Source organism: Chamaea fasciata, unplaced genomic scaffold, assembly GCF_029207755.1.
Source record: "Chamaea fasciata isolate MVZ Bird 193981 ecotype frontalis unplaced genomic scaffold, bChaFas1.0.hap1 SCAF_2, whole genome shotgun sequence".
NCBI classification, from domain to species: Eukaryota; Metazoa; Chordata; class Aves; order Passeriformes; family Sylviidae; genus Chamaea; species Chamaea fasciata.
Window position 1 is genome coordinate 4,125,671 of NW_027094087.1, and position 12,509 is coordinate 4,138,179.

Genomic DNA, 12,509 nt, shown 5'->3' on the forward strand with positions numbered 1-12,509 from the left:
TAAGTAAATTAAATAAGAGAAAAAAAAAAAAAGTAAATAAAATAAAGAAACCAGAGAGTGACTTAGGCTTCCAAATTTATTCCCACTTCCTTGACCAATAAACTTGACCAAGCAGTGACCAAGCATTTACCTTGTGACGCTTTTTTGCCACCACAAATGACCATTTTGAACTGACTCTGTAAATATAAACGCAGCTCATTAAATTACAGATGAACCCAAGGAATTTAGTGGGAAATGCTCCTTATTTGGGAAAGTTACAAAAGTAATCTTGATTCTTTTCTGGAGCTGTGAAAACTTTCTGTGTTTATCCCTGAACATCCTTAATTCAGCCTCCTTAGCCTGAACCTAAGGATATTTCCATGCAGGATTCATCTGAGACTGACAGGTTTCCTGTATGTGTCTCTGTTTTGGCACAGCTGTTTCCTTTTATTTCCTGGAACTGTGCTGGGGATCACTGCTGCAAGGGGCAGATGCAGCTTCTCCTCACTGGAACATTCAATCTCAAAAGTCAAAGGGAGAGTAGGAGGGAGGCAAAACCCCAGGTTCACGTGCAACATAAAGCAGAAGAACCAAAGGCGTGGTTGGTTTGTTCTCTTGTCTAAAATCTCTGTCTCCAAGCCTGTGTTTCTAAACCAAAGGGTTCTGCAGGGGACTACAGCAGGTCGAGGTGAGGCAGAGGTGTGTGGGTGGCACGTGAAGGACACAGCTCCTGCTGGGGATGCTGCTCATCCACCTGGGAGGTGGCTGCAGGTGCACAGGGTCTGGGACATTGTTCCTGTGCTCCCTCAGGGACTGGTGAGCCAGATTCTTCAGAACAGAGGTCCCATGGAGAGTCATGGACAGCTGACAAGGGCAAAGGGTTTTTTTGAGGTGTTGTTGATATACAGTTTACAAAGCCCCATCAGCCTGGCTTCCTGCTGGTCCCTACTGCACTGTTAACCATAGTTATGCCCCTGGTTCCCATCCGAGGGCAGAGGCTGCCGAGGTGCACAGGGGCTGCCAGGAAAGTTGAAATGCAGAAGTGACACAAGGACAGGAGCCATCCCAAGGCTATCCCAAAGCGGTTGGTGCTGGTTGCTGACCAAAATGGAGCACAGGTGAAGAACAGAGAGGCTGATTCAAGAGGAAGGGTTGGAGAGCAGACAGAGACAGGGCAATACCTCAGGTGGGAGCTGCTGTCTGTTCAGGGGGCTGACAAAGGGCTCCCTCAGCGAGCACACAGCTCCTGTGCTACTGCAGTTCAGCCTGTGCATGGGATCACCCCAGTGAAGCTCCGCATAGTCCAGCTGGAAAAGAACCCAGACATGTGAGAGTTTATCATGAAGAGTTTTGCTGCTGACCAAACCAGCCCAGGTTCGATGCAGAAGTCTCTTTTGGAAAATCATAACCTTTTCCTCTACTGCTGTTGCATTATTTTTAAAGTATGATGCAACCCTCATATACAAAATAAAATCTAGCTTATAAACATTTTTGTTCATATGTACAAACCCCAGTAAAAAAAGTTGAACACAATATATACACTGGGAAATATAATCCTGGAATAGGTGTCAATAACATGATTGTTCTGTAAAATAATCCTGCCCACGTTTCCCTTCAGAGATCTCTTCCTCTTCAAGCGAGGTGTGTCTGTGTTGGAGATGTTGGTTTGACTTGTCCTGGTCTCATTCTCCTCACAGGGGTCTGGGAAGGGACTCAGGTCCATGTCCACATCCGTGTCGTGGAAGCAGCCGTCGAAAGCCATGGCTTGCACTGCGTCCATGCTGTACATTCCTGAAACCTGGCAACAAAGGAGAGTTACTCTGTGTCCATCAGGAGCCATTTTGGCAAATCACAAAGGAATAAACAGAAGATCTTTATCTTCTTTATCTAAAGCTTTCCCCTCAGTGTTGTTCTCTCTGTGGAGAGCATATGGAGAACAGGGCTAGCTCACAGTACATCTCTCTGTGGGGCCTGCCCCCTTGAGTGGGACATGAGCAAGGAAATGTCATCAGATGTCATAAAACACACTTGTCTGCCTGATTATTGCCAGCTGCTGGCTGGCAATTCGTGCCTCAGCTCTGAAATAGAAGAGCCAAACTCTATCCTGTAGGTCTGTGTTGCTGGAGTTGTGGGAAATGACTTCAAACATTTCGGGGAGTAGGTTTTTGATGGGATTATCCAATCATGTGAGCAACATATGCATCCTTTCTGTGTTCTTCCCCTCATGATATTCCAGCAAATGAGTTTACAGAAGGGATATTCTTCAAGCGAAGGTTTTCAGTGAGAGCTTCACAGAAAGCAGATGTTTAACTTGTGACTATTTCTGCTTCAGGCACACTTTTCGAAAAGTGACCTTGTCATTCATCTGGTCTTGGGACAAAAAAGAAACAGGAAACAGGGAGGAATATCATATGAGGGCATGCTGAGGTCTATTTCAGAGACAGGAGAAATACCTTGATTGATAGACAATTGAAAATAGAAGGAAGGTTATATTTCTCTGAGGGGGAAAAAAGGGGGCAAAAAAATATTCCTAACCTCTGCCACAAGAAAAGGGAGAGAAAGCACAGACCTCTCAGGATCTCAGAGAGAAGGACACTTTGTCTCCCTTCCCCCAGAGGAAAAAAAAAAAAAAGTGAGATACAGAATGGAGAGAGAGATTGTTACTGTTCTGTTATCAAAGTGGTGTATCAGGACTACTCTGTGGCTTCCATGATGCTTACAGAAGGCAACAAAACACAGAGGCTTGTACCTTGCCCCTTTTTTTGAGTTGTTTTCTCTCTTCAGCTGTGGTGAGATAGTTCACTGCTGCGTACTCGATGACTGACAGGAAGACAAAAAGGAAGCTGATCCATAAATACACATCCACAGCCTTTATGTAAGACACTTGAGGCATTGAGGCACTTACTCCTGTCATGATGGTGGACATTGTCAGCACTGTAGTTATACCTGCCAGAGAGAAAAGAGAGGTTATCACAGCTCTGGCCAGCTGGTTCTGTTCAGCTCATCAGCACTGCTTGGGCAGCACAGCTTTGTGAGGGCATGTGATTGACACCCCCTTTAACTTCCTCACGCGGGCTCTGAGAGGTGGAGTGAACCATGAAGGACCCATCACACACAATACTGAGAGCACTAAATCATCTCTCTGCTCACAACGGTCATTGAGCAGCATAAGGAACACGTTTCTGTGACAGCTTTGGGCACTGCACACACAGGTGAAAGCAGGTTTGTGGTCATCCTTCACTTCCCAGAGCCAGGGTCACCACTGAATATTTTCTTGTCCAGGAAAATCACTAAAGAATCACCATTTTCCCTCCCAACTCTTTCTCAAATTGCACCTCTTGAGAACATGCATCAGCCTCTATGTCCCTGTTGTAACTCTGTGGCTCTCGAAAAGCAATCTAGCCTAAAGATGCTACAGCCACTGAAACTAAGAAAAAAATATTGTTTGCCTCAGTGTGACCAGAATTTCACCCTCATCTTTTCAATCTCTGCTCTTATGTTAGCTATTCATCTCATTTTGGTTTGCTCCAGCTCGGGGGAAAATAAAAACCCACCCAACTCAGGCTCTGCTTTTAAAGAAATCAGTGTAGCTCTGGAAGTGAAAACATCTTGACATCTGTGAGACAGCACTGTCAGCTGGGTCTCTGCAGCCCTTCTCCAGTTCTACACCAGCTCAAGTCCACTGGAATATACAAGAGTTTCCCCCCTACCTCTCAGCAGCTTCTTTAGGTTGAAGGATGGAGTTTGAAATACACCATATGAGAGGAAATCCATTTATTTAATATAAATATACTCTAGGCTAAGGAGCTAGGCTTATTAAACTTTGTTGTTAAGGTTTCCTATAAATTATGTATGATTATGCTAATGAAATGGGCTTTATTCATGGAACTCCTGATGCATAACCTCCTGCAGAAATCCATACATAAAGAACATGATCAGCAAAACCATCTTGACAACATTAAAAATTACCTACTGAGAATTAAAAAGTTATTCTTAAAGATGAAGTTAAATTTCTTCTAAATAAAAGGAATTAATAGATGCACTAATAAAAGTAGGTAGGAGGTACCACAATTCATTTACAGATTAACAAATAGATCTATGTCTCATGTATTAATAGCTTTAGATTGTGCCAATAGAAAGGGACCTGAGTGGCTTCAGTACTATTTTTTCTAGATTGATATAGTTACAGAGAAAAATGAGGGCTTTTACTCTTGTCTAAGAAATCTGGCAACACACAGTTGGCTTCTGGGACCAGCATCAGTGAGAAGAAAGAAAAGGAACTTCTTTATTTTAACATCAGCATTCTATTCACAACAAAGCCTTGGAGTGGCATCCACTGATTCACCAGTGAGAGAAAAAAAAATAAACTTCTACAAAAAACACTGTAATGGGTCCTGTTCTCCTGAGCTGAGGTGTTCAGAACTTACCTTTCGGCTTCCACAGAAGACTGTGTGCCTTGCACAGCTAAGACACCAAAGCAAACATTTCTAAGGTGTCCCACAGTGAAAGGCTTTGCCACACAGGCAACTCTTTCCAAGTTGGTAGGAAGATAACGAATGTTTCTTGAGAAAAAGAAGAGCTGCAGAGCTTTTCCATAGATTGGGCTACACCTAATGATCCATGGATTTGGGGAGGGATCTGACTGCCTGATCCTACACGTTACTTTGCTGGGAAGAGGTAAAGAAAACCCAGGTTTTGCAATTAAGTAAAATTTAATCAGGAAATCTGCAGAATCATCCCTTTTTTGCTTTTGCGGTGTGTGAGCTGTTTCCAAAAATAGCAAAGCCAGTCTGAACAAACATCCCTTTCCAAATGTAGAGACTGACTGCAGGTAATGACAACAGAGGTAATAACAGTGTTGTTCAGGAAATTATCTGATATTTTTGCTCATGTCCTGGGTAAATAAGCTAAGGTAAACTCCAAACCCTCCCCTCTCAATTCTATCCTTCCCAAAGACTATACAGCAAAGATTTACCTAATGACACTCTGGCAGGAACAGCTCTTCTATCAATCCAAAAGGAAACCCAAGACAGCATCACCATCAGCATGGCTGGGAAATAGGATTGTAGCACAAAAAAGAAAATATGTCTGCGGAGTGCAAAGTTGATAAAAAGTCGATTGTACCAACCTGTTGGGGAAAAAGGGGGAGAGGAACAGGTTGGGGGAGAAGAGAAGAGAGCTGTGTTATTTGTGCGCTCTGTCTGCTGGCTCCTCCTTCTGGCAGGAGTGGTGGATCCACAGCGAGAGCGGTAAATGCGTCAGAAGCCTTGCCACCACTTCAGTTTTACACAGTGCTTTACAAACTGTCCACCCTCCCTCATTTATGGGAGCAAAGGGTCGTGGCTGCGAGTCTAAAATACTCTGTTACAATTGAGGCTGGGAAATTGAAAAAATTAAATAGACTTGAAGTGAAACTGCCAAGTGAATACACACAGGATACAATTTTTTATTTTTTTGGTGGGAGCTGCCTGCCTGCCGGCCCAGCAGTCACTTTAGAGGACAGGGTGCCATCTAGTGAATTTTGGGGCGTGCTCTGCCCTGTGCAGCGCTGCATCCGTGCTGTCGTTTCCTGCCACGGCAGGGAAACCAGGTTACAGAGAGGTGAAAAGGCAAAAGTGGGTGGCTGCACAGCATCTGCCTGGCCAGGACAGACAGAAACATCTGTGAGCCTGTGTTGGAGCAGTCCTGCCATCACAATGAGTGACTCTATAGAGAAGAACATATCAAAATGAACCCCAAGTAATATTAAACTTTCTATTGTGTTTCCAGTTGTGGAGAAGGGGTTTTTTTTGTTTCAAAGATTATTGTCTCTAGAATGAATTTAAATTGTTGCTCCCCTTGTGTTCTAGGAACTCCAGAAGCCTAAACCACCACAGGTGTCGTTCACTGAGATTCACAGGAAAGGATATGCAGAACCTGAAATGCAGAAAGCTGCTTTGTGGGAATAGTGACTCTCATTAGAGTGCTGCTGTTTGTTCTCCACTATTGTTTACTTGGAGGGTAAAGTTGCTTCCAACAAGAAACAAACAAACAAACAAACAAACAAACAAACAAACAAAACAAGAAAAAGAGAAAGTAGGACCTCCTGAGCAAAACAAAACCTCAAAGCCAAAGACAAGTGTAAGCTTACAAAGGACAGCACTGTGATTACCAGATACACTACAAGCATTATTCAGGTACTTCTCCAGTGAACCCTGGGACTTAAAAAAAATCATTGCTTTCCCCCTCATGCTGCTGAATGAGCTCACCATCAGAACCTCTGCATGTTAAGTGTAAAGCAGTTACACTCTGCAAAGTCAAGGCTGCTGTGAGGGTGCTGCAAAGCCCTGGGTGCAGGGGCATTGTGGGGGTGCCCTGCTGTGCACAAGGCTCTATTTGCTTGCTATGAGTGGTTTTTGATGAGAATTGCAAGGCACAAAAGTCAGCTGAGCTCCTGGAACCCAGTCTGGTGGAAAATATCCCAATCTGCTCCTTGCAACGAGGACAAATTTGATGCAGCTCTCAGGAAGGCACAGTTATCATAGCAGGGTATCACTGGCCCTCCTCTCACATGCCAGTGGCTCTTGAAAGATGGAGCTCCGTTCTTAGCTCATACAGGAGCAGGAGATAAGGGTGAAGAACCTTATCAAGCTGTGAATTCCTTACTGCTTAGGCTGCATCATCATTTAAACTGGGATTTCTGCATTCAGGATCAGCCACTGCAAACCTGAATGGCCCTCTTTTGAATGCAAAAAGAAAATAACCTGTAAATGAAATACACCAAATAAATCTGCCTGCTGCTTTCCCTAAAGGCTTTTTTCCAAAGTGTTGTGCACTTCATCATATTAAATGGAATAATTTCTCTTTTAGTTGTCATTTCATCTTTTAGTCTCTTTTAGTCATTGATATAAAGACCAATAACCAAACTGAAATGAATTGACTCAGACTGTAAAGTACAATAGCAAGAGTGCTGTTTCCTTTGGTTAAAATCACATGGTTAGACTATTTCCACAGAGAGGTGTTTCAAAATTTATAATTTCATGTAAAATACAAGGAAAAAAAACCCCACCCTGCATGAAATCAAGACTATGATAAACTTCTAAAGCCTTGTGCAGTTTGCCAGAAATCATGGAGCAAGATCTACAGGGAGAAATAAAAACCTGTCTGAGGCAGATTAACCTGAATTTAAACTATGTTGCACTGACATAAAGGAATTTTTTTTCCCTGCAACTTTATGTATAAACAAGGAAAATTAAGCAAATAACGAATTAGACCTGAACAGGTAAGAAATGGTCTCATATGAAAATCCTCAAGTTAGCAGACTTTTAGTGACATTACACAGCTCCAAAAGTGAGGATATTTTAGCCAATAAAACCCACTGGAATTCCTCTTGTCTGCTTTCTAGTATCTGACCCTTTAGGATTTCCATTTTCAAGCTATTCTATATAGCCAGGACATAAAGATTCCTGCAAATTCAATACTCCAATGACTTTCAGAGAAGCACCATGATTTTGCAAGAGCTCATAACAGCCCATTTTGGTTGTTGTGCATTTTTTTTTCAGGTTCTTAATGCCAGATACGATGTTATAAGTATTATTATGGCCCTTTTTTTTCCTAAAACAAAGTTTTATATTGGTAATGCAAAGAGAACCAAGGCCCCAGACTGACAAACCTCATTTTAACTGATCCCTCAGCAGCCACTGTCATTTATTAGCAAAGAATTTGCATGTGAAAGACATTCTGCATGATTTTATCCTGTGCTTCTCTCTTCTAAGGAGAAGGGCTTACTATACCAGTACTGCTGTAAAAAGCAAGTCCACTGGAAGCACTGAATTCCTCAATGAAGAACTGAGAGAGGGAGATGTGCTCATCTGTGCTCAGGGACTTGTTTCCGTGTTTCCAGTACAACATCAGATCATCTTCATTGTATGCATCTGTGAGAAAGCAGAGACTGAAGTTACAAAGTTACTAAAGTAAATCACTTCCTCTTTCCTTTCTTAGGGAGAGGACACCACTCAACCGATCTGGGAAAACCCCAAAGAGACTTTTTTTTCACACCAAATTTGACAGATTTTTAGATTCAGGCCTTGGAATAACTACCCAGTGGGAATAAAGCAGGGTGCATCATGGTTTGTCCACCTTCCCAAAGCTCACTGAGGGTCTGGAAAGATCCCAAATTGCTTACAGTTCAATATGTACATACTAAAGGTTTCAGGTCACACATCAAAGTAAGTGAAAGAGGTATTATGCACGAGATGGAGTTGCTGGTAAGGAGGCACATGTGAAGAGCAATTAGGAATTAAACTTACAGCTTTCCAGTTCTAAAGAACAGTTCTGTGTGTCCAGAGGAAACCTACTGAAATCCATGAAGCACATAGCAGAAACTGTTATTCTGCAGAAAGGAAGAGAAAAACAGAAATAAAATGAAAATTTTCACACTTTCTTAGCTGTGCACACAACTTAGTGAGATTCCCAACCACTCTGCTGTTCAGAATCCTATTGATTGAGGTTTTCTGCCCTTTTAGATGCTTCTAAAATAGCTTCAAGATGGTGAAATAAAGTTAAATCAGTGAGTGATCATCTTTTTTTTAACATAAATAGTCTTTATAATTAAATACATTACCTTTGGTTTTTAAACCCTGTATTTGGCCTGATCCTTCATTAGCCTTTCACACATTTTCTTTGAAGGTTTACACTTACGAAGATTAAAAAAGGGAGTTCCCATTTCTTGACTTGATTTCTCATAGACTGAAGTAGATAATGTTACAGATTGGAGCAAATATTATTTCAAGTGCTGTTTTCCCAGCTGGAATGGTTATAATATTTAATTGCAAGAAGAGATTAGCTGCAATTTCTGGAAGCTTACTCTCCTCTTAATTGAAATGCTTTATATTGCAAAAAGCTTGAGGAAATCTAGGCAAAGACTATTTTGCATTCGACCTGCTTTTTCACAAAATTTTAGAGGACAAATATCCCTTTGTATTTAATAAAGAACAAGAAAAAAATTGAACTTGCTAGGGGCTGCAACTTAAATATGGTAAATATTGCCAAATTTTGCTTTCCTGTCACAGCTTGCTGGTCATTTGATGGTTTAGTTCAATTTTTCAGTTTTGCCCAAATGGAATCCTACAGGAATTTCAGTGAGGGTTATACAAGTGCCCTTTGAAAACTTGGGATCAGGAACCACACTGTAGCTGAATTTTTAGAAATATAAGACTTCAGTGCCTTGAAATGAGATCCTAAGAGTGGGACATGCATAGGACTTCCAACTAGGGATGTTGTTTCCATCCTTTAGCTGTTGACTAAAGGACCAGGGGAACAAGAAGAAAAGAAAGACTATTTTAGCAACAGATCTGGATTTTTGTTTCACTTTTTTTTCAATAAAATCCTGGATGCCAGGCACTGAAGAAAGACTGTGAAATATGCAGATTTATTGCATGTAAGTATTTGGAATATAATCTACTTACTACATGTAAAACTGCCAATACAAAAAACGGTGTTTCAAGGCATATCTAAGGAATATTTCCAACTTCTCACTTGGAGAATCACTCCCCTTAGTGGAAGGGTGTAGTTCCTCTGATCCCTCCTTCTCAGGAATTATGGAAATTAATATAACAATAAAAAGCACACTTCACCTCATTGTTCCTTACTGTCAGTGGGACTCTTGAACAGACACTACTTTAAAGTGGTGTACAGCTGCTGTTGTGAGGATTTCTGCATGTCCTCATGGCAGAGGAGATAAATTCATTAGTTGTCGGAACAATTATTACACAGCCACAACCTCAAATGCTTCCATAAATCTTCAGACTGTCCAGATTGGATGAAATATCACCTCTGTGCACACAGCTAATTAGTGACAAACTGTATTTCTGCAATGCACAGGCCTCAGGTTCCTTACCCTAAGGGGAGAATTCCTCCATTTGAACTAATTCTGCCACATCACCCAGATCTCCCTCATAAAGCAAAGCAATATCATGAAGGGGGAAGGGAGACACATTAATGACCTTGCTATTCCAGTTCTGGAATTGCTGTTTCACTTTCCAGTTCCTTTTAGTCCACAACACTGCTGGTATCAGCACCAAAAATCTGCTCTCTGTGCCTATCTGGAGCCCTGGCTTGTATCTCTGGCATGTTAACTGGTAAGCCAGGCTGAAAATAGCTGAGGCAGTTTTAAAAGACTCAGGAAAGGAAAAAAAAAAAAAAAGAAAACAAAACAAAAAACCAACCAAAACCATGTTTTTTCCTTTGTTAATAATTTTGGGTTTTACTGTACTCAGTAGCAATACTGCTAGAGCCACTGGCAAGGTATTAACACTTGATAAACTCCCTTGAGCAGAAACAATATCCGAATGATAGAAAAAACATGTTTTCAATCCTAAATTTATTTTCCCACTGGCACACTGGTCACCAGTTCCCCATTATGTGCTGCCAGGTATGAGAATCTTATCAGTAATTTCAACTACAGCCGACACATGCCAATTGCAGCCATGGAATTCCTTAGGGAAGAGTATTTCCTCACCTCAGACTGAAGAGGACGTTGCCATCGGGGTACACTCGGAGCATGATGTTCTCCACAGTTGTGTCATGGATGAAGGATCTTTTGGAGTGCACAAAGAACACGTCAGGGACCCAGATCTTTTTTATCAGCCGCCCATCGAACGTCATGCTTTTGTTTTTGTTGCTGCGGAAGGAGAGTCTCTCATCCTTCCAGTAGTGTCTGAGATATAAAGTCATGGTGAAGTCCTTTGGGCCATTCAAAATAAAAGGAGACAATGCTTGCTTTAGTCACGTGCAACAGAAAACACCACAAATTATTTATGCAAAGGATTGATTTCTTCTCTGGACATTATCTGAAAGATCCTTAATGAGAGGAATCAAGTACCGCTCATTGAGTTGGAATGTGAATATTGCTGAGATTTTGGTTCTTTGTCTTGTCCCTGGTGTCTGAGGTTCAGATTTTATCTATTCTTAGATAAAACTTCTACATATTTCAGTGGTCTTCTGGATTGGGCCAGCTGTGCCCAAAGAAGCTTTTAAAGAAGCTTTAAAACCACCCAAAGGTAAATGGAAAAAACATTTCCTCTGGAAATCTTCACAACCTTTTTCAAGAATGGACTATGGTTCCTTTAAGTTTCCTTTACAAAGTGATTAATTTGAGTTCTTCATGAGCACTCAGTCAATTTTTTAAAAACCTGTACATTTTGCACAGATATCGTACAGGGGCTAAATTAGTACATTTATTAATTAAATACATCATAAAGAAACAATATAATGAATACCATAAGAGCGAGCAATTAGATTTTACAACAGTTACAATAACTACAATATTTTTAAATGTAAAAGATTATTACCAATGTTTTATAATCCTATTTAGAGAAACATCACAATTGCAAATATACACGGGGGAAGAGATGGAGAGGATGATGCCAAGCCAATGTGAGCTTCTGCACAGCCTGACTGCTCTGTGCTCACCTATATAAATTTTGTATTATTAGGCAGACACCATTTATCTCAGTAGAACAATTGCTTCTGATAAAAATACTGTGAAGAGAGTATTAGATCTTCCCCTGTAATAGGATTTTATGGCCCTGTAATATGATTTTAAGATGTGGGTAGGTTTGTAAAGGAGTTCACACTGACAATATTAGTGACAATTTGGGCTGAGGAATGAACAGCCTGCATTCCAGTACCACAGGCTCTAATTGCAGCATCTCCTTCCCAGGACCACTTCTGGAACTGATGTTTCTCTTTCCATTTGTTATGATCACAGCTCCACCCATGCCACAATCATGGACTATTCAGATTTGCATAGGCAAAAGAAGAAAAGGACATGAAGCTGAGAACTCCTGTGGAAGCCCAGGGTGGTTATTGAATAGCTGGAGTTTTCAAACCAGAACTCACTCTGAGCTGTTCTCTGGCCTAGGGAGAAAATCAACCCTTACTAATTTAAATGCATGCATCAAGGCAAGGAAGTGCCCTTTAGGGTTTGCTATCTTTAACTACAGCACTGTCTATCATCCACCTGGATGTTTCTGAACCTCTTGTATTACTTTTAGTGAAATCCTTTATTCCAGTTCTACTCACCATGTCAACTTCAGATATGCTGTCAATGCTCTCCACCTGCACATCAATGCCCACAGGTATTGGCGACCCTGCACGGGAACAGAAAGAGGGATGAGGAGCAAAAATCCCAGATTTTAAAGGGAAGACTCTGCAACACCAGCAGCAGGCAGAGAGCCCTCCATCCCAGCCTTTACTGCACTTTAGAACACTGAATGACAAAAGGGAACAAAGTAACACCTGAAGCTAAGCAGCTGTGAAAAGAAGCACAAGATCTTCAGAGATCTTTTTGCAGTTGTCATTGGCAGGGCAGTCTGGGCAGCAGTGTCCTCGTGATGCCACAGCAAAAGAACCCCTTGGAGTGCAATTCTGAACCACCACGGGAAAAAGCTGAGTAAATACATGAAATACATCAAAGATTGCAAAGCTTTCTCACCATTTCCAATGCTTATTCACAAACAAGATACTTGTTATGACTTTTATTATCTTCA

General features: G+C 41.4%; 1 protein-coding gene across 1 annotated transcript in view; it reads right to left on the bottom strand.

Moving 5' to 3' along the window:
* GABRR3 (gamma-aminobutyric acid type A receptor subunit rho3) overlaps nucleotides 1–12,509 on the bottom strand; it is a 29,191-nt gene continuing 16,682 nt past the window's right edge. Inside the window, exons 4-10 of the mRNA XM_066207955.1 lie at nucleotides 12,043–12,110; nucleotides 10,478–10,701; nucleotides 8,268–8,350; nucleotides 7,752–7,892; nucleotides 4,955–5,107; nucleotides 2,729–2,925; nucleotides 1–1,777 (exon numbers count right to left, since the gene is read on the bottom strand). Coding sequence (XP_066064052.1) covers nucleotides 1,475–1,777; nucleotides 2,729–2,925; nucleotides 4,955–5,107; nucleotides 7,752–7,892; nucleotides 8,268–8,350; nucleotides 10,478–10,701; nucleotides 12,043–12,110 — 1,169 coding nt within the window. The 3' untranslated portion in view covers nucleotides 1–1,474. The remainder of the gene's footprint in view (nucleotides 1,778–2,728; nucleotides 2,926–4,954; nucleotides 5,108–7,751; nucleotides 7,893–8,267; nucleotides 8,351–10,477; nucleotides 10,702–12,042; nucleotides 12,111–12,509) is intronic.